This window comes from Mesoplodon mirus (assembly GCF_964341445.2).
Source record: "Mesoplodon mirus genome assembly, chromosome: 8".
NCBI classification, from domain to species: domain Eukaryota; kingdom Metazoa; phylum Chordata; class Mammalia; order Artiodactyla; family Ziphiidae; genus Mesoplodon; species Mesoplodon mirus.
The window spans coordinates 106,533,040-106,559,026 of record NC_138984.1 but is presented as its reverse complement, the minus strand read 5'-3'; the positions used below and the strand labels follow the sequence as shown (position 1 = coordinate 106,559,026).

Here is a 25,987-nt window from a genome sequence, read left to right as displayed (position 1 = left end):
TAGTGTTTGCAGATCTTTAGAGGACATGAGTATATTCTCAGTGGTCCATAAATTTACTGGAGAATTTTTAAATGATGTGATTTTAATTACATGATAACCTTCAAATATTAATACAAGCATGTTGTGAATCATGTTGATAAACACGTTCTAGCAGAGCATTGCTACATGATTTCTCTTAAGATTGGATTCTAATTGTCTTACATTGATTAAAAACCAACAGGGATGGATTTAAATTATCATTTGCTCTAAATGAAGGCCAAATAATGGTAGGGTTGACTGTACAAATAAAGGTTTAATAAAGAGAAGTAGTGAAAGAATTGGGCCATCACACGATAAACAGTAATAAGAGCATGTTTTATCTCAAAATAATTCATTCTGTAGCAACTACTTCAGTCTTTATTGAAATGCTTCAGTTTCAAAAAACACCTTTCACATTACTATAATGTGAAGCTTACTTATTTTATGCTTTTGTTCATATTTATTTTGCAAATGTTTTGGTTTATAGAAGTAGGAGTTAAGCCTAAGGATTTTCTACCTAGTTTTATGTTTAGAACATTATAATTTTTGTAGGTTTAAGTAATATTATCAAAATGATTGAAGTCAAAACTAGGGTTACATACAAATTATTTATGTGTGAAAACACTGTTGTAGGATATTTCCGTTACAGTTCTGAATGCATCATATAGCATTCTTAAATATTTAGCCAATATTTAAAATTGGTTTGCATTCCATGGTTATGCCTCATCTGTTAACTTTGCTGTGTGCCCAGGGAAGGTCTGGAAAGTATTAAAATCTCATCATAGATAATCATGAGTTGACTGTGTTTAATATCACTGCAGATAAAAATAGCTTTATTGAACTATTCAAATACAGCAATGTCAGGTTTTGTGGATTTTTTTCCTCTTGATCTCTATTGTCTTTTAAAAAAATTCCATACACAGCATACACACTATGCAAGGCATGCCTTCAACTACCACCTGGAGGTCAAGGATTCCAGATCTCTATTTCCATCCGTTTGCTCACTTGAATTCCAGATGCACATTTCCAGTACTCTATTCGACATTTTTACCTAAATGTTCAACAAGTATTTCAAACTCGTTCAACCCCAGATTCAATTCCTCTGTTCTTGTTCTAGATCAGTGGTGTTCACTTCCATTCAGTCTATCGAACTCAAAACTCTGAAGTCATCTTCCACTTCTTTCTTGTCCTCACCCTCATGTCAGTGGTCAGCAAGTCCTGCCAATTCTCTTTGAACCTTCACCATTGTCTTAGTTCAGGCTTGTACCATCTCTCAGGTGATGATTGCAATAGCTGCCTACGTAGATCCCCTGATGCACCAGTTACCTTCAATGCCAATCTAGCTTAAAATAGGAAGAACATATATGATCTCAATGACAGTCCTCAGTTGACTTGCTTCTGCCTACATGAGCTGGCCTAGTTTCATTTACCGAGACTTCTGCCTTAAAAGGCTGTGAATTTAATGAAGGCAAGGGCTTTGTCTTGTTCTTTTTATTTCTCAGTGTTTTACAAAGTTTTTAGCATGCAACTGGTGCTACATGTAGTTGAATGTTGACAGGGCACTAGTGAGTGGCTAAAAGCATAGGTTGTAGAATCAGACAGATCTAGGTTTAATTTCTCTCCTCTGCCACTTAGTTGCCAGGTGACCCTGGGCAAATTAACTTTAAGACAGTGATTCTCAACTCTGGCTTCATATTAGGATTACACAAGGGATTTATTAAAAGGGCCCAGGCCCCCTCTTCAGTCCAATCAAATCAGAATATATGGAGGGTGAGGCTCAGGCACTAGAAATTGTAATAGATCCACAGGTGATGTTAATATGCAGCCAGGGTGAGAATCGCTGCTCTTAGACTTAATTTCACATCTACTATATAGTAACTGTTTTGAAGGGGTTTTGAGCACGTGAAATGAAATGGAATTTAGCATAGTGCCTGGCACATAGTAAGGCATGAAATTAACACACAACCTCAATATGTAACCTTCTTCTCAATGGCTACCCACTAGCTGCTTTGCCTTCCTTTCAGTTCCTGGATGTACCAAGATTTTGCAGCTTTAGTGCCTTCACACTTACTCTTCACCCTGCTCTTAGAAGATCTCTATCTTCAAGTCACACCCGAAGTCATACCCAGTCCCCTTTCACAGTATGGAGATGTTCATCATCTTTGTAGCACTTGTCTCAATTTGAAATTATACACTAATTTAACTGTTTACTGTGTGTTTCCCCAACTGTACTGCAAACTTCACAAGGCAGACAAGGTTTTTTCCTCCTGGGGTCCAGTGCCAAGTGCCTGGGATATGCATGATGTTCAGGTGATAGTTGTTGAGGGATGAATGGATTAACAAATGATCCATCCTGTAATCTCAAAAAGGCAAAAATCCTTGACTTTTTGTGTCCCACAACTATATGTATTCCTACATCAAAACACCACCAAAACTAGTACTAGAGTCTCTAGTGTTTTGGGTTCTAGGTACTGACTAGGAAAACTCCAGATGCTTTTAATTCAGGAAAGGCTTCCAAGTCCAAGGTTCTTAGAGGCTTAGTCATCATCAACCCTTGGACAATCATTAATGTTAGTCTAACAATATCTCACTTCAACAAGGCAAATAAACTTTTGTGGTTGTTTGTGTTAGCTAAGTAAAAAGGTTTTTGTTTTCTAGTTTACCTTTTGTCCCATTCAGTTGGGAAACCAAACAACGTGTAAGGTTAATGGAAAAAACTTTTCTGAAGTCACAGAATTAGCAAAATCATTGATACTTTTGCCTATGAAGAGAACCTTAGAAATAATCTAGACCAATCCTTCATTTTACAAATGAGAACAAAAAAGCCTAGAGAAATCAATTTATTGGACATGATTATGCACTTGCTGTCACAGCGCCAGGTTTCAATCCTTCACCAGTGTTCTCTCAGCCATATTACACTAGCTTCAAAGTAACCCAGTTATTCTGATTTCTCAGCGTTTTCATCAACTTATACTCTGGCATCAAGTAATTTGTGATTTTCATGTTTCCATGATAATAACAAATATCTAGTCCAAATTCATGAGTGTGACATTCAGATCTCATGTCTCAATACATCTGACTATGCTCCAGGCTCCACCATCTATTTCACGTTTTTCCATCTCTGAGCTCCCAGAGAATGCACAGCTTCATCATATCTGCCTCCTTATCATGCATGAAAACTGTTCCCAAACGTAATCAGAAGACAGTGGCTCTCTGTATTTCTCCTGAGGACTTTGTATTCTGCCTCATACTGAAGTAGGAATGACTGCGTTGGATGGAAGAACCTTAGGAACTGGGGGCCACACAGTTCTTGCTTTTTAGGTCTTGTCCCTCCTTGCAATCAGTAAATACTTAAACTAAAATAAAGGTCTCTCCAGGCTAAAATCTTCCATAAGGATTTCATTGAAGGCAATTTTGAAGCGTTTGAAAAAGCTGGGTTAGAGGAGGCAAGACCTGGATGAACAGGACTCATGTTGCTTTAAAGAGAGCAATGATGTCAGGACATTTTGAAGTTATTGCCTTTTTTTCTGGGTTCTTTTCTGGGTGCTCTTCTCCTTTCTTTTTAAAATTCCTCCTCCATTCAGTATAATCCACCCACATCCCTCTTTTTACTGGTAGTGTGAAAATCTACAGGAGGCAAATTTAAGACCTTTAGGAAACATTAGAGAAAACAAGAAAGGCCATATATATAAATACTTGCTTAGATGCATTTTGTTGCAAATTTAATTTCTCCTTCAATTTTCATTAATAAATGTACCAGTAAAAACGACGACTGCCCCGTCAACAAACAACAGCAGATCTACCAGCCTTTCACCGCTCGACAGTCCACGCCTACAGCCGGCCGCTACCCTCGCGGAGACCGGAAGTCCTTTTGCCCCGGCTCGCGGGCCCACCACCTGGCGCCGGTGGGAACCGGAAGTTGTTCTGCCCCGATCGTCCGAGCGTGTCCGCGTCGGCCGCACAGGCGCAGTGGAGCTCGGGGCGGAGTTGTGGGAGGGGAGGAGGAAGCGGCGGAGGGGCGTGGGGGCCGGTCCCAGAAGATGGCGGAGGCGGGGGTGAGTTGGGCTTCCCCGGGGAAGCGCGGTGGACTTGGTGCTGAGGGAAGGGGCCTGAGGAAGGTGGTGGCCCTCGGGAAGAGGAACCGCTTGCGTTTTTGCAACCTGGGAACCCTGCTGGCAAGTGCGAGGAGCACCACAGATGGGGCCTGAAGGGCGAGGGGCTCCGCTTAACCTGGAGAAGGGTCGGCGAGATCCGGAAGGGGACACCTGGGTCGGGGAGAGGGTCTAGGAGAGGCCGAGGCTCCCCAGACAGTGGAAGAGTGTCCGAGCGGAAAGAAGGCTGGAGGACGGCGGGAAGGGCGACCCCGGAGATCTGATGGGGTGGAGGTCGGCGGGCTGTCAAGCATAGAGCTGTCAGGACTCGGCAGGCTCGTAGCCAGGGAGACCAGACTCAGGCTTGGGAGGGGGAAGGATCCGAAAAGGTAGGTATTGTAGAATGCTTAGAATCCGCCAAAAGGTATGTTGATATTGGGTTGAGGAGGGGGACTTCGGCATTTTGGATTGGAATTGGAAACCTCTGGAGTAGGTGTGTGGTAAAGACAAAGATAACTCTTTTCAGGACCTAGAAGTCGGTTGGTGATAGTTTCTGGGATTTTAGGGTTGGTCAGTGGGGATTGGCGATCTGGTAGAGGAAAGCAGTGTGGATAAAACTTAAGTGATAATGACCCATGTCCAGTTGGCACTGGCAAAAAGTTAGTGAAGTATGGCCTTAGCTAGATAGTCTAGGAAAATATACCAGGGACAGCTGACTATTTTGTAGGCTTATTGAGAAAATGCTTGAAGAAGGAATGAATAGTCTTGACAGCTGCGGCACTGAGACTGGCCGGGATCACTATTGCAATGGAGCTGAGGATTGCAGGGGGAAGACAAGCTCCTGTCTTGGGTGCAGGAGGAATGAAGTCAGTCTGGCAGAGGCTAGGTTGTATCTTCCAACTTTGGGCTTTGGCCCTAATAGGGAACCTTTGAGTGAAAAATGAATGAAGGGATGCCCCCACTAATAGGGGCCCCCCAGAGAATAGCCCCGTACTCTTCCTGTTTCCTCCTTTTATTCTTTCTCTGGACATTACGTTGAGTAGTGTGTTTTGTTATAGTTCTCAGTACATATCTGATATAAAGTGACGAAACTGTGAATCATGAACATTTATTTGGGAAAGAGGTTGATTCTTTTTAAACTGACAACTGTTGCTTTTACGTGTGGTGGACTGAAAAGGAAAGGATAAAATGCAATTTAGTAATTTAAAGACAGAGCTTGTTTTCATTGTTATCAGAAAATTATTCTCAAACGATGGAGTAACCTTTTTAGGGACTGAGATTTGTCATTTAAAAGCAATAATGGGATGCAAATGTTGCTTGCTTAATGGTTTCTGTGTTTGGGTTTTAATGTTGACAGGAAAGATGAGTTGCAGGGTCTTCAAGGCAAGCATGTTTTTCTTCCTAGAAGTTTTTAGCGTCCATAGCCTATGATTCACATTTGTGTGCTTTTACTTAAGGAGAGTTTCATTGATTTAAGTGTGTTTTTCCTAACTGTAATGCTTATTCTATTTTGAGAATGCCATTCTAATTACAAGAGCATAGGATAAAAAAGATGTGAGGTAGTAATTTAATTTTATTATTTAGTAGCCTTTCTGACCTAAGCACCTGAAGAGACAGGTAATCTGAGGGAGTAAACATACTTCTGTGACTGCTCTTCCTTTGAAGACAAATGATCTTGTATGGTTTTGGGGGTGTTGCAATTGTTAAATTACAATTGGTACTTAATCAGTTCTTAAGGAGATTTTGTTTGTATGCTTGTTTTCAAATGCCTGTTGCCTGGAAGCTGTTTCAGTGGCAAATGTAGACTTTGATTTTTATCCACAAAGCTGAGAATCACTTATTTTATTTACCTAAAGGTAATAATAATCCATTGACAGGAAGCCATAATGTTTTTCCAGTTTTGATGATTTGTTATTATCTATCCAAAGTATTTGAACTATTTTTCTTTTTGTTCAGTAACGTACTTTATAGAAATTGTAGGTCAGGGCTCAAGGTAGAATTTTTCATGTTCTGTGGAAGTTTCTTCTTTGTCAGTTTTTGAAAAAAAAAGTATTATTTTTGTATTAACTGTAGTTTATCAACATGGCTTTAAAAACTGTTTCTTTTGTGGCATTTAAATTGTTTCTGTATGGTGTTTGTAGAAAAGGCAATTGTGAAATGGGAAATACTCTGGACATGGAGTCAGAGTGCTTGAGGCTAGTCCTGGTACTACCTGGCAACAGTTTTATAATCTCAGAAAGTTACTTAATGTATTTTATTTTGTAAAATAAAAAGATTAAGGATTAAAAACACCTGCCTACTTACTAGGATTATTGTTGAGGATCTGTTGAGATATTGTCTTTTAAATGGTATCTTTATACCAGAGGCTTCTTCCCTGATCAGAAAATTATTTCTTGGGTAATCTAAATTTTTCAAATATAGGTTTTTAAAAAAATTTTGAGAATCAAATTTATTGCTGATGTAACAGTAACATTTAAAGGTATAGATACACTCTAGGAAGATATTATCAATACATAATCAGAAAACCAAACTTGAAAACAAACAAATTAGGGATACTTATTCCAAGAGCTTTCACTTTAAAATAACCTACTCCCTTAAGGTGTGACTATTATAAACAACATACTTTATTTAGGAACTTAGTTGTTGCGTAGTAGGCAGTGAATTGTCTTGTGGAATTTTTTACCCCTTTGATGAGTCAGTCTGGCCATTTCTAGGAGTTCACTTTACATGTTTGTCGTAGCAAGACCCAGTGGTATACATTCTTGATCTTGTCACTTCACTTAACCACTTTGGGTCTCATTTGCTTTGCCAGGAAACAGATCACTGGTTCTTAACTTCCTTTGGATCATGAACTTTTTGAGTACTTGATATAAAAATGTCCAACTCCCTAACCAGAAAAATGCACATATCCACAACTTTTTTGGTTTTATTTTACATCAGACTCACATAGCCCCTGGAAGAGATGGACTCCCAATTCTCTTCAATTTCTTACATTTTAGGATACTGTGATTCTAAAGCATTTTAACTTTTATTTTTGTCTCCAGTAATTATATACTATTGTATTATTATGTAGTCACAAAATTAGCTTTTTGGACTTAAAAAATAGCTTAAAAAATTTTATTCAAGTAAACATGAAACAAGTGTTATGTTATTTTTAAAGACAACTTTTGGGGTGAAGTAGGAAACTATAAACAAGCACTTTCAGAAAGGTTGAGTAAATAGCTGCGACAGAATTACATAAATAAACATTGTAGAAAGTCTCTAGCAGCCTGGAAATAGAATGCGGGAAGAGTCTAGCAATCAGTATCTCTCAGTGGGAGAACATTGCCTCTCTGTGGGAATTTGGAAATATGTAAGGCCATGTTTGGTTATCTCAGAGCGGGGAGGGGGCGTGCACTGGCATTTAGTGGGCACGAGCCAGGGCTGCTAAATGTTTTTCAATGCTTAGGGCAGTTCCAAACAACAAGAAGTTGCCCTGCCCAAAATGCCAGTGCCCTTTGACAAACACTGGTGAGTGATGTGAGATGGGACCTACCACACCAGAGTAGCTTTTTAAAACTGAAGCTGTTTTGTTCTTTTAAAAATATTATTCAACATAAAATTCCCTTTTGGAAAAATTCACAGACAGAAACAATTTACTAGATATACTAGAGCAATTTGGGTTACTTAAAATGTGTATTTACTCTTTGTCCTCTAGTAGCTGTTTTAATAGCAGAAAGCGGGGGGCATTGCTGTGTCTGCTGAAGTTTGGGAAATGAGGAGTCAACTCTTGGTCTAATACTGTATGTAAGTTGGCCATATGATTTTTTTCTTTAATACATCGTTTTACTCCTGGACCTAGTACTTTTAAAGAAAATTTCAAGGTGTTTGTACATTTATTCTTTTTTTTTAAATTTATTTTATTTATTTATTTTTGGCTGTGTTGGATTTTCGTCACTGCATGCGGGCTTTCTCTAGTTGCGGCAAGCGGAGGCTACTCTTTGCGACACACAGGCTTCTCATTGCGGTGGCTTCTCGTTGGGGAGCATGGGCTCTAGGTGTGCAGGCTCAGTTGCTCCACAGCATGTGGGATCTTCCCGGACCAGGGTTCAAACCCGTGTCCCCTGCAGTGGCAGGCAGATTCTTAACCACTGCACCACCAGGGAAGTCCCTGTACATTTATTCTTATGGTCTTCCTGCTTGGACATTAATTGACATTAGTACCTTGAGACTATTTACAGTTAAGATTGTTTTCCAGTGTCTGTCCATCTTTTCAGTAACCACATCCCCTTCTATAGGGGATGCCAAAAAAGCAGTCTAAGGAGTTGGGCTGGAATGGGACTCAAGTTTTAGAGGAAAGAGGATGGGTTTTGGCATCAGTCAGATGTAAGGTACAATTCCAGTTCTAATACTGCATGTCATGTGACCATAGGCAAGTTGTTAAGTCTCTTTGACTTTATATCTTCATTTGTAAAATGTGGATGATAATACCTACCTTTAGCATTATTTTGAAGATTAGAGTTACTATATGCCTGGCATGGAGTAGGCCTTCCATAAATGGGTGCTGTATCATGATGATAATGATGATGATGAATTCTGTAGCTACTGAACACTGTAGAACACGTGAGTGACATGCTGACATGCTGGATACCACAGCAAGGAATAGTCTGCAAGACCAGGTCAGGGGGAGATGTTTTCTATGTTTTCTAGGATTTTCAGTAGGTGTTTAGAATATACTTTCCTATGAATCAGCTATAATATGTACTGTTTTCTCAAGGCTGCTAAGCTATAGAGCTCAGTGATGTTGTAGAGTAAGTAGGTTTGTGGGCTTGAGGATAAAATTACCCCCTTGGGTGTTGGGCACAGAGCTTTGAGTGTGGTAGAGGCACAGTAAAAAAGTCTATTGTCTCTGTTTATCACGTTGAACTGATAGGCTGTGAAAGTTACTAGTGCTTACAGATGTTCTCATTTTCATACTGATTATTTCTAAACTCAACACCCCCACCCCTCCCTCCAGTTTACACATGGGTTTTGTTCCCAAAATTCATTTATAAGGTAGTTTGAAACTTGGAAGCTTAGAGGACATATATTTTAGAGATGATTAAGTACTAGGTTAGGTTTACCTTCCAAAAGTCCTGCTTAGGAGAGACCTTCAAGATGGCGGAGGAGTAAGACGTGGAGATCACCTTCCTCCCCACAAATACATCAGAAATACATCTACATGTGTAACAACTCCTACAGAACACCTACTGAATGCTGGCAGAAGACCTCAGACTTCCCAAAAGGCAAGAAACTCCCCATGTACCTGGGTAGGGCAAAAGAAAAAAGAAAATATAGATACAAAAGAATAGGGACAGGACCTGCACCTCTGGGAGGGAGCTGTGAAGGAGGAAAAGTTTCCACAGACTAGGAAGCCCCTTCACTGGCGGAGATGGACAGTGGGCGAGGGGGGAGAGCTTCAGAGCCACAGAGGAGAGCACAGCAACAGGGCTGCAGAGGGCAAAGTGGAGAGATTTCCACAGAGAGTATAGGTGCTGACCAGCACTCACCAGCCTGATAGGCTTGTCTGCTCACCTGCTGGGGCAGGCGGAGGCTGGGAGCTGAGGCTTGGGTTTCGGAGGTCAGATCCCAGGGAGAGGACTGGGGTTGGCTGTGTGAACACAGCCTGAAGGGGGCTAGTGTGCACAGCTCGCCGGGAGGGAGTCCGGGAAAAAGTCTGGACCTGTCTAAGAGGCAAGAGACCGTTGTTTCAGGGTGCACGAGGAGAGGGGATTCAGAGCACCGCCTAAACAAGCTCCAGAGACAGACACGAGCCGTGGCTGTCAGCGCGGACCCCAGAGATGGGCATGAAATGCTAAGGCTGCTGCTGCAGCCACCAAGAAGCCTGTGTACAAGCACAGGTCACTATCCACAGGTCACTCCCTCCTGGGAGCCTGTGCAGCCCGCCACTGCCAGGGTCCTGTGATTCAGGGACAACTTCCCCGGGAGAACACACAGGACACCTCAGGCTGTTGCAATGTCATGCTGACCTCTGCCGTTGCAGGCTCGGCCTGCATTCCATACCCCTCTCTGCCCCACTGGCCTGAGTGAGCCAGAGCCCCCTAATCAGCTGCTATGTTAAGCCCGTCATTTCTGAGCAAAGAACAGATGCCCTCAGGAGACCTGCGTGCAGAGGAGGGGCCAAATCCAAAGCTGAACCCCAGGAGCTGTGCGAACAAAGAAGAGAAAGGGAAATTTCTCCGTGCAACCTCTGGAGCAGTGGATTTAATCTCCACAATCAACTTGATGTACCCTGCATCTGTGGAGTACCTGAATAGACAACAAATCATCCCAAAATTGACGTGGTGGACTTTGAGATCAGCTGTAGGCTTGGGGTTTGCTTTCTGCATCTAATTTGTTTCTGGTTTTATGTTTATCTTGTTTAGTATTTAGAGTTTATGGTCATTGGTAGATTTGTTTATTGATTTGGTTGCTCTCTTCCATTTTTTTTTTTTTTACATAGAGATATATGTATATTTTTTTCCTGTTTCTCTTTTTGTGAGTGTATATGTGTATGCTTCTTTGTGTGATTTTGTCTGTATAGCTTTGCTTTTACCATTTGTCCTAGGGTTCTGTCTGTCTGCTTTTTTTTTTTTTTTTGGATAGTTTTGAGTGCTTGTTATTGGTGGATTTTTTTGGTTTGGTTCCTCTCTTTCTTTTTTTTTTTTCTTTGTAAATTTTTAATAATTTAAAAAATTATTTTAATAACTTTATTTTATTTTATTTTAGTATTATTATTTCTTTCTTTCTTTCTTTCTATTTTTCTCCCTTTTCTTCTGAGCCATGTGGCTGACTGGCTCTTGGTGCTCCAGCCAGGTGTCAGGCCTGTGCCTCTGAGGTGGGAGAGCCGAGTTCAGGACATTGGTCTATCAGAGACCTCCTAGCTCTACATAATATCAAACAGAGAAAGCTCTCGCAGAGATCTCCAGCTCAATCCTAAGACCCAGCTCCACTCAGTGACCAACAAGCTATAGTGCTAGACACCCTATGCCAAGAGGAACTAGCAAGACAGGAACACAACCCCACCCATTAGCAGAGAGTCTGCCTAAAATCATTGTAAGGTCACAGACACCCCAAAACACACTACTGGATGCGGTCCTGCCCACCAGAAAGACAATATCCAGCCTCATCCACCAGGCCACAGATACCAATCCCCTCCACCCGGAAGCCTACACAACCCACTGAAGCAACCTTACCCACTGGGGGCAGACACCAAAAGCAACAGGAACTATGAACCTGCAACCTATGAAAAGGAGACCCCAAACACACTAAGTTAAGCAAAATGAGAAGACAGAGGAATATGCAGCAGATGAAGGAGCAAGGTAAAAACCCACGAGACCAAACAAATGAAGAGAAAATAGGCAGTCTACCTGAAAAAGAATTCAGAGTAATGACAGTAAAGATGATCCAAAATCTTGGAAACAGAATGGACAAAATACAAGAAACATTTAACAAGGACCTAGAAGAACTAAAGAACAAACAGACAATGATGAACAACACAATAAATGAAATTAAATATTCTCTAGAAGGAAACAGTAGCAGAATAACTGAGGTAGAAGAACAGAGAAGTGGCCTGGAAGAAAAAACAGTGCAAATAACTACTGCAGAGCAGAATAAAGAAAAAAGAATGAAAAGAATTGAGGACAGTCTTAGAGACCTCTGGGACACTAAACACACCAACATTTGAATTATAGGGGTCCCTCGCGGTTCTGCCCACCAGAAAGACAAGATCCAACTTCATCCACCAGAATACAGGCACCAGTCCCCTCCACCAGAAAGCCTACACAACCCACTGAACCAACCTTAGCCACTGGGGACAGACACCAAAAACAACAGGAACTATGAACCTGCAGCCTATGAAAAGGAGACCCCAAACACAGTAAGTTAAGCAAAATGAGAAGACAGAGAAACACGCAGCAGATGAAGAAGCAAGGTAAAAACACATCAGACTAAACAAATGAAGAGGAAATAGGCAGTCTACCTGAAAAATAATTCAGAGTAATGATAGTAAAGATGATCCAAAATCTTGGAAATAGAATGGAGAAAATACAAGAAACATATAACAAGGGCCTAGAAGAACTAAAGATGAAACAAGCAATGATGAACAACACAATAAATGAAATTAAAAATATCTAGAAGGGATTAATAGCAGAATAATTGAGGCAGAAGAACAGATAAGTGACCTGGAAGATAAAATAGTGGAAATAACTACTGCAGAGCAGAATAAAGAAAAAAGAATGAAAAGAATTGAGGACAGTCTCAGAGACCTCTGGGACAACACTAAACGCACCATTTGAATTATAGGGGTTCCGGAAGAAATAGAGAAAAAGAAAGGGACTGAGAAAATATTTGAAGAGATTATAGTTGAAAACTTCCCTAATATGGGAAAGGAAATAGTTAATTAAGTCCAGGAAGCACAGAGCGTCCCATACAGGATAAATCCAAGGGGAAACACACCAAGACACATATTAACCGAACTATCAACAATTAAATACAAAGAAAAAATATTAAAAGCAGCAAGAGAAAAGCAACAAATAACTTACAAGGGAAACCCCATAAGGTTAACAGCTGATATTTCAGCAGAAACTCTGCAAGCCAGAGGGAGTGACAAGACATATTTAAAGTGATGAAAGGGAATAACCTACAACCAAGATTACTCTACCCAGCAAGGATATCATTCAGATTTGAGAGAGAAATTAAAACCTTTACAGGCAAGCAAAAGCTAAGAAAATTCAGCACCACCAAACCAGCTTTACAACAAATGCTAAAGGAACTTCTCTAGGCAGGCAACACAAGGGAAGGAAAAGACCTACAATAACAAACTCAAACACTTAAGAATATGGTAACAGGAAAATACACATCGATAACCACCTTAAATGTAAATGGATTAAGTGCTCCAACCAAAAGACATAGACTAGCTGAGTGGATCTAAAAACAAGACCCGTATATCTGTTGTCTGCAAGAGATGCACTTTAGACCTAGGGACACATACAGACTGAAAGTGAGGGGATGGAAAAAGATATTCCATGCAAATGGAAATCAAAAGAAAGCTGCAGTAGCAATTCTCATATCAGACAAAATAGACTTTAAAACAAAGACTATTACAAGAGACACAGAAGGACAGTACATAATGATCAAGGGATCAATCCAAGAAGAAGATACAACAATTGTAAATATTTATGCACCCAACATAGGAGCACCTCAATATGCAAGGCAAATGCTAACACATAAAAAGGGGAAATTGACAGTAACACAGTCATAGTAGGGGACTTTAACACCCCACTTTCACCAGTGGGCAGATCACCCAAAATGAAAATCAATAACGAATCACAAGCTTTAAATGATATATTAAACAAGATGGACTTAATTGATATTTATAAGACATTCCATCCCAAAACAACAGAATACACTTTCTTAAGTGCTCATGGAACATTCTCCAGGATAGATCATATCTTGGGTCACAAATTAAGCCTTGGTAAATATAAGAAAATTGAAATCATATCAAGTATCTTTTCCGACCACAATGCTATGAGACTAGGTATCAATTGCAGGAAAAATTCTGTAAAAAATTCCAACACATGGAGGCTAAACAATACACTACTAAATAACCAAGAGATCGCTGAAGAAATCAAAGAGGAAATCAAAAAATACCTAGAAACAAATGACAATGAAAATACAATGACCTAAAACCTATGGGAAGCAGCAAAAGCAGTTCTAAGAGGGAAGTTTATAGCAATACAATCCTACCTCTAGAAACAAGAAACATCTCAAATAAACAACCTAACCTTACACCTAAAGCAATTAGAGAAAGAAGAACAAAAACCCCCAAAAGTTAGCAGAAGGAAAGAAATCATAAAGACCAGATTAGAAATAAATGAAAAAGAAATTAAGAAACAATAGCAAAGATCAGTAAAACTAAAAGCTGGTTCTTTGAGAAGATAAACAAAATTGACAAACCATTAGCCAGACTCATCAAGAAAAAAAGGGAGAAGACTCAAATCAATAGAATTAGAAATGAAAAAGGAGAAGTAACAGCTGACACTGCAAAAATACAAAGGATCATGAGAGATTACTACAAGCAACTGTATGCTAATAAAATGGACAACCTGGAAGTAATGGACAAATTCTAAGAAAAGCACAACCTTCCCAGACTGAACCAGGAAGAAATAGGAAATATAAACAGAGCAGTCACAAGTACTGAAATTGAGACTGTGCTTAAAAATCTTCCAACAAACAAAAGCCCAGGACCAGATGGCTTCACAGTTGAATTCTATCAAACATTTAGAGAAGAGCTAACACTTGTCCTTCTCAAACGCTTCCAACATATAGCAGAGAGAGGAACACTCTCAAACTCATTCTATGAGGCCACCATCACCCTGATACCAAAATCAAAGATGTTACAAAGAAAGAAAACTACAGGCCAATGTCACTGATGATCATAGATCCAAAAATTCTCAACAAAATGCAAGCAAACAGAATCCAATAGCACATTAAAAGGATCATACAGCGTGATCAAGTGGGGTTTACCCCAGGAATGCAGGGGTTCTTCAATATATGCAAACTATCAATGTGATAAACCATATTAACAAATTGAAGGAGTAAAACCATATGATCCTCTCAATAGAGGCAGAAAAACCTTTGGAACAAATTCAACACCCATTTATGATAAAACCCTCCAGAAAGTAGGCATAGAGGGAGCTTACCTCAACATAATAAAGGCCATATATGACAAATCCACAGCCAACATCGTTTCCAATGGTGAAAAACTGAAACCATTTCCTCTAAGATCAGGAACAAGAGAAGGTTGTCCACTCTCACCACTATTATTCAACATAGTTTTGGAAGTTTTAGCCACAGCAATCAGAGAAGAAAAAGAAGTAAAAGGAATGCAACTTGGAAAAGAAGAAGTAGAGCTGTCACTGTTTGCAGATAACATGATACTATATATAGAGAATCCTAAAGATGCTACCAGAAAACTAGTAGAGCTAATCAATGAATTTGGTAGAGTAGCAGGATACAAAATTAATGCACAGAAATCTCTTGCATTCCTATGCACTAATGATGAAAAATCTGAAGAGAAATTAAGGAAACACTCCCATTTACCACTGCAAAAAAAATAATAGAATACCTAGGAATACACCTACCTAAGGAGACAAAGACCTGAATGCAGAAAACTATAAGACACTGATGAAAGAAATTAAAGTTGATAGAAATAGATGGAGAGATATACCATGTTCTTGGATTGGAAGAATCAACACTGTGAAAATGACTGTACTGCCCAGTGCAATCTACAGATTCAGTGCAATCCTTATCAAACTACCAATGGCATTTTTCACAGAACTAGAACAAATTTCACAATTTGTATGGAAACACAGAAGACCCTGAGTAGCCAAAGCAATCTTGAGAAAGAAAAACGGAGCTGGAGGAATCAAGCTCCTGGACTTCAGACTATAATACAAAGCTACAGTAATCAAGACAGTATGGTACTGGCACAAAAACAGAAATACAGATCAATGGAACAGTATAGAAATCCCAGGGATAAACCCACACACATATGGTCACCTTATTTTCGATAAAGGAAGCAAGAATATGCAATGGAGAAAAGACAGGCTCCTCAAGAAGTGGTGCTGGGGAAACTGGACAGCTACATGTAAAAGAATGAAATTAGAACACTCCCTAACACCATATACAAAAATAAACTCCAGATGGATTAAAGACCTAAATGTAAGGCCAGCCACTATAATACTCTTACAGGAAAACATAGGCAGAACACTCTATGACATAAATCACAGCAAGATCTTTTTGACCCACCTCCTAGAGAAATGAAAATAAAAACAAAAATAAACAAATGGGACCTAATGAAACTTAAAAGCTTTTGCACAGCAAAGGAAAGCATAAACAAAATGAAAAGACCACCCTCAGATTGAGAGAAGATATTTGCAAATGAAGCAACTGACAAAGGATTAATCTCCAAAATTTATAAACAGCTCATGCAGCTCAATATTAAAAAAAACCCAATCCAAAAATGGGCAGAAGACCTAAATAGACACATCTCCCAAGAAGATATACAGATTGCCAACAAACACATGAAAGGATGCTCAGCGTCATTAATCATTAGAGAAATGCAAATCAAAACTAAAATGAGGTATCACCTCACACCAGTCAGAATGGCCATCATCAAAAAATCTAGAAACAATACATACTGGAGAGGGTGTGGAGAAAAGGGAACCCTGTTGCACTGTTGGTGGGAATGTAAATTGATACAGCCACTATGGAGAACAGTTTGGAGGTTCCTTAAAAAACTAAAAATAGATCTACCATACAACCCAGCAGTCCCACTGCTGGGCATATACTCTGAGAAAACCATAATTCAAAAAGAGTCATGTACCACAATGTTCATTGCAGCTCTATTTACAATAGCAGGATGTGGAAGCAACCTTCCATCCATCGACAGATGAATGGATAAAGAAGATGTGGCACATATATGCTGTGGAATATTACTCAGCCATAAAAAGAAACGAAATTGAGTTATTTGTAGTGAGATGGATGGACCTGGAGTCTGTCATACAGAGTGAAGTAAGTCAGAACGAGAAAAATAAAATACCATAGGCTAACACATATATATGGAATCAAAAAAATATATATAAACGTTCTGAAGAACCTATGGGCAGGACAGGGATAAAGATGCAGATGTAGGGAATGGACTCGAGGACACGTGGAGGGGGAAGTGTAAGCTGGGACGAAGTGAGAGAGTGGCATGGACATATGTACACTACCAAATGTAAAATAGATAGATAGTGGGAAGCAGCTACATAGCACAGGGAGATCAGCTCGGTGCTTTGTGACCACCTAGAGGGGTGGGATAGGGAGGGTGGGAGGGAGGAGATATGGGGATATATGTATATGTATAGCTGATTCACTTTGTTATAAAGCAGAAACTAACACAGCATCATAAAGCAATTATATGCCAATAAAGATGTTAAAAAAAAGGCCTGCTTAACCCGATATACTTTGATTCAAAAAGAGTTAACCTAATTCAATGAAACAAATATGAATATGTAGCGCTCCCACTATGAGCTAGGCACGTACCTATCTGGGTACGTAGGCACAGTGAAAATTTGATAGTGAATAAGCCCTACATAGAAATTTTATAGTCTGTAAAGCAACTATACATATCATCATAAGGTAGCTATTAGAAGTGCCATAGTAAATGTTTAAATAAAATACTTAGAGATTCAAAGGAAATATCCCAAGATATATTGTTAGGTAGGATAATGGTAAGTTATGAAAATAGTCTGTATATTACTTTCCCACTTCAAAAAAAGTATTCATAGAAAAAGAATTTAGGGCAACATGTAACAATTTGGGAGGCTGAACATAATGGTATGAATGAGGGCTTTGGAGCCAGACAGACTGCATGGATTTGAATCCCAGCTTGCCCTCTTACTAAGGCTGGAAACTTGGCTGAGTGACTTAACCTTTCTTTGCTTTTATACCTCACCTTGTAAAATAATTGCACTTACCTTTTAGGGTTATTGTGAGAGTTAAAAGGACAGCTCATAGATAGCCTCAAACGTTATTTGTCTTAAACATATACAAAGGAAAGTTCACTTTGGTTTAGAGGGGTGAGTGCATACCTAGAGTGATTGTACTTGCAAAGTTCTAGGTTTTAGCCATGGGGATCAAACGTCTTAGCATCTAGCCAAGAGGTTATTCTTTATTTTCTTAGCTCGCTTTCTTCTGCTTCCTACTGCAGCTTTCTCACAATAGCTCCTATGATTGCAACAAGGGCAGACTGGGTCAAGGCAGGGGTGGGACACAACTTGGGCCCTGGTTACAGCAGGTCAGGTCTGGTTTCTGTGCTTGGTGTACGTGTGAGTGAGTGGGTGGTGGTCTGTTTTCTTTGTAAGATACTTTTGTGCAGAAATTCACATATATCAGCATTAAACATCAAAAGAGGTTATTGTATTCCCCTATGGAGATTGTCCTCACGAGCAAGTCACATTTTATTGAGAACCATATAACATTTTCAGTCAGAATATGTTGATTTTCTGTAAAGTATAAATTTGTTTATTTTCTGTAAAGCGTAAACATTTCTACCTAAATCTCCAAGCCCATCAGGTACTTGGGCTTGGAGATTTGGGTAGAAGAAACAGAAACCTGGATTTTGATCTTCCAGTTTCTAGTAGAAGTGTCTCAGATAAGCCGTCCTGCTTTTTTCACTGATGTGGGGCTAGCTGTTTTTACTATTATTCTAACCTTTTAGTCTCTTAGGTCACTAATTCTGTCCTAGTAAATATAGATTTAGCACTTTATTTTTTATTACATCATTCATATAAAAATGCTTTTTAAATGTCTTCTTATTCAGTAAATAATTTAAATAAATATAGAAGCTTGTCAACTCATTATTTGGCCTTTAAAATGAATTAGTATTGAAATCAGGAAAATTGTATAGTCATTTATTAGACACATTGATTTCTTTTTTCTTATCTCTTGCAGGATTTCTGGTAGGTCCTATTTTAGGACGAGATGCAATATTGTTGAAACGCCAATCTGCTTTGGTTCAGGCAGTTGGCTTTTCAGCTGAGAAGCCATTTCTTCTTCCTCTTTTTTAATTTTTTTTGCTGACTTACTGAACTTATGAAACCATGGCGGAAGGAGAGACACAGTCACCTGGGCCCAAAAAGTGTGGTCCCTATATCTCGTCTGTCACTAGCCGAAGTGTGAACTTGATGATTCGAGGAGTAGTGCTGTTTTTTATTGGAGTATTTCTTGCATTAGTGTTAAATTTACTTCAGATTCAGAGAAATGTGACGCTCTTTCCACCTGATGTGATTGCAAGCATCTTTTCTTCAGCATGGTGGGTACCGCCATGCTGTGGCACAGCTTCAGGTACGTGAAGGCCATGTCTGTAACGCTTAGAAAGGAATTAGGGTAAATGAGTGTCAATATTGTCTGGGCAATTCTTTTAAAAAATCAGCTTTATTGAGGTATAATTTAAATAGAGTGCAATAGACCTGTTTTAAATGAACAGTTTGATGAGTTTAGACAAATACATACAAGTCATGTAACTACCACCACAATCCAGGTATAGAACATTTCTATTACCCCCTAAATTCTCCTGTGCCCTTTTGCAGCCTACCCCCATCCTCAGGCTGTCACTGGATTATTTTTGCCTGTTCTAGAATGTGATATAAATGGAATCAGAGAGTTTGTACTCTTTTGTGTCTGATTTCTATCTGACTGACCCATATGACTTTTAAAAATTCAATCCTAAAAACAATCTTGATTCTCTTAGGGATGAGACTTTTAACCTCTTAATTTTGTTCTTTCGTCAATCCATCTCATATAAATTTATTTTAAGTTATTTTGTTGATCATCATCATTGTTTGGTTTTAAGGTTTTGACATGTATGTTATCCTCTGCTTTATGAAGTAGATAAAAACTTGAAAGATGGAGACAGTCGACCCTTGAACAACTTAAGTTGGAATTTATGTGTGGATGTTTTTCAATTAATACGTACTACACAGCCCAAGGTTGGTTGAATCTCTGAATGTGGAACTGTGGATACAGAGGGCTGACTGTAAAGTTATACTCAGATTTTTGATTGTATGGAGGGTTGGTGCCCCTAACCCTCATGCTGTTCAAAGGTTGACTATAGTTTTATTCAAGTTTAAAGCTTCATGTTGTTATTTTTTAGATTTTTGTATATGCTTTTTTTCTTGGTATCTTGTTTTTAGATATACATTCAGAATAATAGATTCTTAAAGAGATCAGTAAGGTAGATTCTCTTTGCTCAAAATCATTATTATCCTATTTAGATCTTTTTTTTGGTGGACAGTGTGTATTGGATAAAGTGGAGCATTTCAGAATGCTGTATATTGGTGATGAGCTTCCATAATGGATAGCTCTTCAGCTTTTTCTAATGAGACCAATAGATTGATACTATTTTATATAATAAAGTAATAGAAGGAAACCATAATCATGTGGTAGAAGATAATTCTCATTGAGAGAGAAAAGTGCTTTCATGAATGTCCATTTGGTGTCTCACACCTAATATACATAACTACCTTGCAATATAATGTAGATCCTCCTTGATTTCCGTCCTAGAGCTAGAGGGCCAACAGTGAGGAGTTAGGTGTGAGACATTTTAAAATGACCTTGTGAAACTTACTGGACAATTACATAATCCCATTGCGTGGATTGAAGGGCATTTTCGTGGTAAGGTTTCAGCATGGTTTATATATTGATGTCTCACTATTACAATATTCCCATTAAAAGAGAACTTGTAAAGGTGAGGATTCTTAGTTTCCCCAGAGCTGTTGTTATTCTCTGAGAGAACAGGCAACATAGTCCAAACAGACAAAGCATAAATTATGTTTTATTATTCTCTGTTGTGTCTACCAGTCCTCATGTATTTTCCTTTCTTTCACTTAAGTTCAGAAGAAAAGTTTTCCCAATGACTTTTTCTACTTCTTTGTTTATTTTCTCGTATGGTAGAGCTGCTGTCTTGCTACTAATAGAAGCTTTTCAGGACTTGGAAGAACGTGTCTTTTCAGAATAGACAAAAGGAAGGTCAAGGGAGGAAAATGATTGCTTATTGAATGTCTACTAATGTTCTAGGCATATCCCTTAACCCCAGGGATCTGTAGGGCAACGTTGGGAGTGAGATGTTTGCATTGTGCCTATTTTGGGGGGATGAGGAAACAGATAAGGAGAGGCTATCAATGAGTCCAGGGTTCCAGAGCCAAGGAATGGCGTGGCTAGGTGAAACGTCACATGCTGGGGAAGGGGGCAGAGGGAGCCACTCATCCTTCCCTCTATTGGGTATCTCTTTTGAACCTTCCAGACTAAGTGCCAGGCTTGGATGGAGTACACTGGCCTGTGCTACACATTCTGGGCTAGGGCAGGAGGACTTGGCTGAGGTTTCATTCTACCTGCATTATGGAGAGGAACAGGGGTTACATCTCTGCCTGTGATACGGGCACTTTTGCCACAAGCTCACATTTAGGAAGGAAAACTTGTAATGTTAATGCTACATTTTAGTCACTTTGTCCCTACCTTCCTACCTTCTCCCAGCCGCTAGGCTTGTCACACTTACAAACCTAACCTCATATCATTTCATGTGGAGGATTTGCATTTACGTTTCTTGCTTAAGTGTTTCTTCTGAAAGCAGTGCATTCTATGAGGTGCCCAGCAAATGAAAGGAGAGAGGCCTTGGGGAATTGAGATTCCAGTTAACGCTGCTGTTGATGTTGGGTAGGCTATGGTGTTTAGTAGGTGGGGGTGAGGATACCAGGTTTGTGGAAGTTGCCAAAGATGGAAAATGGACTCTTGCATCATTGCTGCCCCCTCCAATTTTAGGGAAAATATTAAGGAAAAAAAGTAAATGCTGTAAGAAACTGTGTACAGTTTGCGTGTCTATGTGGTATGTATATGTTTTTGTGTATATGTGTTGGTGTACATTTTCAAAGCTCTTATCATGTTAAATCAGAAAAACTGATAACTGTCCTTTGATTTTCCTGTCCAATTAATATTCGTTGACTCAGCAGCTACCTTCTGGAGGGTCTCCAGAATCACCACTTTCTACATGTAAACCCAGTGCTGGAAAATTTGCTAGTGGTGCTTCTGGAGGGACAACTAGTAGAGAACTCTGATAAACTCCTTTTGATCCCATTTTCCTTTTCCCGGTTCTCTATTTTTAGTTTAATAATGTTTGGTGTATCAAGTTGGTTAACTTCTTTACGTGTGCAGTGCATTGGAATTGGAGTTAAGAACCTCTTGAATGTGATTGAGAGCTACAAAGGAATCTCTCTGAAGAATAAATAGGAGAAAAAAGATTGTGTGGATAAAATAACCGGAGAAGTTGACTAACAAATCACGAGTCAAATTAATATCTAATTTAAAAATGAAAACAAACAGATCTTTTCTGTTGAGTCATGCAGTCAGTCACCCAGTTCCTGGAGAGTCTTAGAAGGCTCCTCCCTTTGTCTCTCACTGCCCACATCTGGTTTCCAACTTTTACATCTCTCCCTTGTCTCTTTCTTGGTCTAGGCCCTCAACCGCTCTGCTTGGGATTTTCAGTCTTTTCTTTTTCTGCCTCTGATTTTGTCCCCCCTGCACCCCAAGTCCCTCCTCTCCTGTCCTGTGTTGTACACTCACTGCTGGAAGAACGATTGGCCCTCTCTCTGGCACAAGTGTGATGGTGTTATTTTCCCAGTGACTGTGGGGCAAGTCTCTGTGATATGGCCCCCGCCAACTTGTATCCTTCTCAGACTCTTTCTGGACCCGAAACTCCCTTTCTGCCTAAAGTTTCCAGTTTCCAGATGATACCAGGTATTTTCTGTTGTCTGTGCTTTTCCTCAAATGCTTTCCTTTGATTAGAAAGCCCTTTCTAGACCACTCACCTGCTGGACACTCCTGCCTCAAGGGTCACCTCTTCTAGGAAGCTTTCCTGACATGCTCGCACCCTGCTTCCCCTCGGCACACACCAGGAGAAGACTGGACCCCCGGGCCCTGTCAGTGCTGCCCCTAACACGTTACTCTACTTAATTGTTTCTGTGGTCGCTTTGGGATGGGGGTCATGTCTTACTCATTTTCCCTTTTTAAATCCCCAGTAAATACCAAGAACTAGACACATTATGGAGGTTTAAGTATTTGTTGGATGAACACATTGCTCATCCTGTCATAGTTTTCCATGAAAGTATATCTCATTCAGTGATTGTGCTTTTTCAGCCCCTTTTCCTTGAAAAATGTTTGATTCAACTGTTTCTTTTAGTGCAGCACTGCATTAAAAACACGACCATGAAAAATGATGCCTTAATATTGACGTTTTACAAACTTCTCTTGTTTTTGGTCTTGGTACCCTTCAACTAGTCACTGGGAAATAACTGAAATATATCCCCAGAAATGTGGTTTTTGCATCAGAGAACCATCTGATTAAGCAGGACTGTGTTTGCATATGATTTTACACAGGCATGATTTTAATGGTCTCTCTTGTTACAATAAGAAAGTGGAGGAAGAGGACAAGAAGGCCAGACACACTTCTGCTGAGCTCTCAACAGTGCAGCCTCACTGTGCTGTAGATGTTGCTCTCAGCCTCTGCCAGGCCTTTATCTAAAGGAAAGAAAGAAGACGTTTAATGCGACGTGACAAGCTCCCTCGAATTCTCCCTCTCAGTGAGCGTCCAAGAACCATGCATACTCAATGGATTTGATTTTTATTGGCAAATCCCAAGGTTGGCAGCGTGGCAGTTTAAATTTCTTTTTGTATTTTTGCTTTCTCTCCTCAGTTGCCTCTCGTGTGTGTCTGACATCACATGCATAAAAATACAGTCAATTTTACTTATTTATATCTTTGCACACACGTCAGTACTCTCTGTGTGATAATTCTTTACCTATGGCATCAGCTGCTGAGGAAAATTGACTTGGAATATCTGATCTTAGTTGATTTCCTCAGCAACAGGCAAAGGGAAGAAAGAAAGAGAGAGAGAGAGTGAGGGATGGCACATGAGCTGCCAGTTTCATGACCCCTTGAGAACAAAAAAGAGGTAATATTCATTTAGATATATTTCAACTGTTAGGCATGCTTGTTGCCACTTTAATTTTGTAGAAATTTGGAAATGCTGTCAGTTAATCTCACAGGATGTTAGAGCAGAACCTTTTAAATAGGAATATAATTTGAAACTTTTAAATTTACTAGTAGCTGTTGGAGCTCTGTGTTGCTGAAGTTTGTTGTTAATGCCTTGATGGTCTGTGAACCATCTATCCTCAGCAAAAGCCTAATCAGAAGAGCATTTTCAGTTTTGCGGATTAGAAAATGTCTGCATCATTGCAACATCTCCACTCCAGATGAAAGGGTGACGGTGCAGCCTGTTTTTCATGCTGTTCCATTGGTCTGCTAGCCTCTGATTTTTGATATTAATTGATTTCTGTTTTTCCTTTAAGAGTGAATGCATTGTTTGTGAGATAGAGCTAGCCAGTACCAGGCCAGGCAGGGGCTTCTAACCCCTCAGGTGTAGGTTTGGGTACAATAATTTCATGATACATCATAGGTAATACTGGACATTTTAAACATACTTTTCAACTGATGTGACAGTTGTGTTTTTATTACCAAAGGGCAGCAGGAACATTCTGTTTTTAGGAAGATTAGCAAATTAAAGCTGCCCAGCTATTTCCTGTTAAAGTATATTTCCTGTAGAAGTATATTTTCCTTAAAACTTGTTGAAGAATGTTTTGGTTCATGAAATACTCTTTTTTTTTTAATGACTAACTTAGCATTTAAAATCTTTTCCCAGTGAATGAATAAAATGTTGAGGTTTGACAAGTATTTAAGTTAAAAATTGAGTTATTCATACTAATTAATTGCACCATTAGTATTCAAAATGTTCTTTACAAAATGCAGAAATATACTAAAAAGATTCCTTCTCATCTTTTAACAGTGGATTTAAATTTTAACTGAAAATATATAATTCTGTAGACCATGTTTCCTCCATTTGTCCTCTGCAGAATGAATCTTACAAGTAGATTTCTGTTGCAAGTTTCCCTGCTTTGACAGTCTGACCTAGAGTCTCATTAGAGGGCCAGGTTGGAAGGGAGTTGTCAGGACAAGGCACTAGACACAAGAGACTGAGTGAGACAAGAAGCTGGGGGGACAAGGATTGTATGTGTAGCAGGACAGCTATAGCCATCTAATAGAATGTATATGAAGAGCTTGTACGTGTTTACACTTCGAGATTCTCTTTAGATTTGTGACATTTCATAGCATGCTTCATGGTTATATAGCTTAGAGAGAACATTGCTTAACTGCCAACTGCTTTGATGCTTTCCAAGTCTCAGAGATATTAGTAGTAGAAAAGTAGCATGAATCATCTGGTCCAATCTGCTAAATACTGAATCATACGCTGAAGTAGTGTTTTGCCTATTATAATTGAGAGTACTGTTGTACTCATTTACAATGCTGTCTTCAATGGTGTTATCCTCACTTTTTTTTTTTCTTTTGGAAGGTAAGTTTAAAATATCAACGATTAATGTTAAGTAAGTTGAAAAGCTTTTCTAGAGAATCTTTCAAATGCTTATGATGGTTGTTGTGACTCTTAGCTTAAGTTTTGCCTGTATACCATTGGAGATGACTTAATTTTTTCCCTTTTTTCCCCCACAGCTGTGATTGGGTTATTATACCCCTGCATTGACAGGCATCTAGGAGAACCACATAAATTTAAAAGAGAGTGGTCCAGTGTAATGCGGTGTGTAGCCGTCTTTGTTGGTATAAATCATGCCAGCGCTGTATCCTTCCTGCTGTAATGAAATGCGTAATAACAAAGCAGCTTTTGACAAACCAAAGGTTAAACAGTCCCTCACAACTCCACTGTTGTCAAATTGTGATATGCCCACTTAGTCATAAAAAGAATGCACGCCGCATCGTTGAAGCATCATGGGAGCACCTATGCAATTACAGTGTGGGGTATAGCCTTTCATTTCAATCCCTATTTTTCGATATCACTCAGAACTTTGCCCATTTAAAAAATTTACATGGCTTTCTTAAATTAGGTTACTTGATTACCTCCATCTAGTTTTGGTAACTAGCATTGAAACAGATACATTATCAAAGGAATTTCTTTTCTCTCTTCGTTTAAGATTTGTCAGTAAGGACATCTGGTGGCTTCAGGTGCTGGTTGGTTTTTTGTTCTGTTTTGTTTTTAATTTGAAGAATATATATATATGTATATATATATTTTAAAGACTGTTATTTATTGGTTTTAATCAACACCAACAAACCACATAAATGTTCTTAACAGTGGCAGAGGCAGAAATAGCCAACTTAGACGGTGGCCAAAAAGAACTTTTTTTCCTAAGTTACAT

The 25,987-nt window shown here is 39.3% G+C and overlaps 1 protein-coding gene across 9 annotated transcripts in view; it reads left to right on the top strand.

Moving 5' to 3' along the window:
- Positions 1-4,018: 4,018 nt before the first annotated feature.
- The window catches only part of INSIG2 (insulin induced gene 2), a 32,908-nt gene continuing 10,939 nt past the window's right edge, over positions 4,019-25,987 (top strand). For 6 of the 9 annotated variants that reach the window (XM_082631193.1, XM_082631190.1, XM_082631195.1 and 3 more), the window contains exons 1-3: positions 4,019-4,073; positions 18,627-19,019; positions 25,287-25,411. In XM_082631193.1, the coding sequence (XP_082487319.1) occupies positions 18,776-19,019; positions 25,287-25,411 (369 nt within the window). In that variant the 5' untranslated portion in view covers positions 4,019-4,073; positions 18,627-18,775. Of the gene's footprint in view, positions 4,074-4,102; positions 4,499-7,806; positions 7,896-18,626; positions 19,020-25,286; positions 25,412-25,987 lie in introns of those variants that run through there. The other 3 variants (XM_082631191.1, XM_082631192.1, XM_082631198.1) reach the window with 3 other exon arrangements.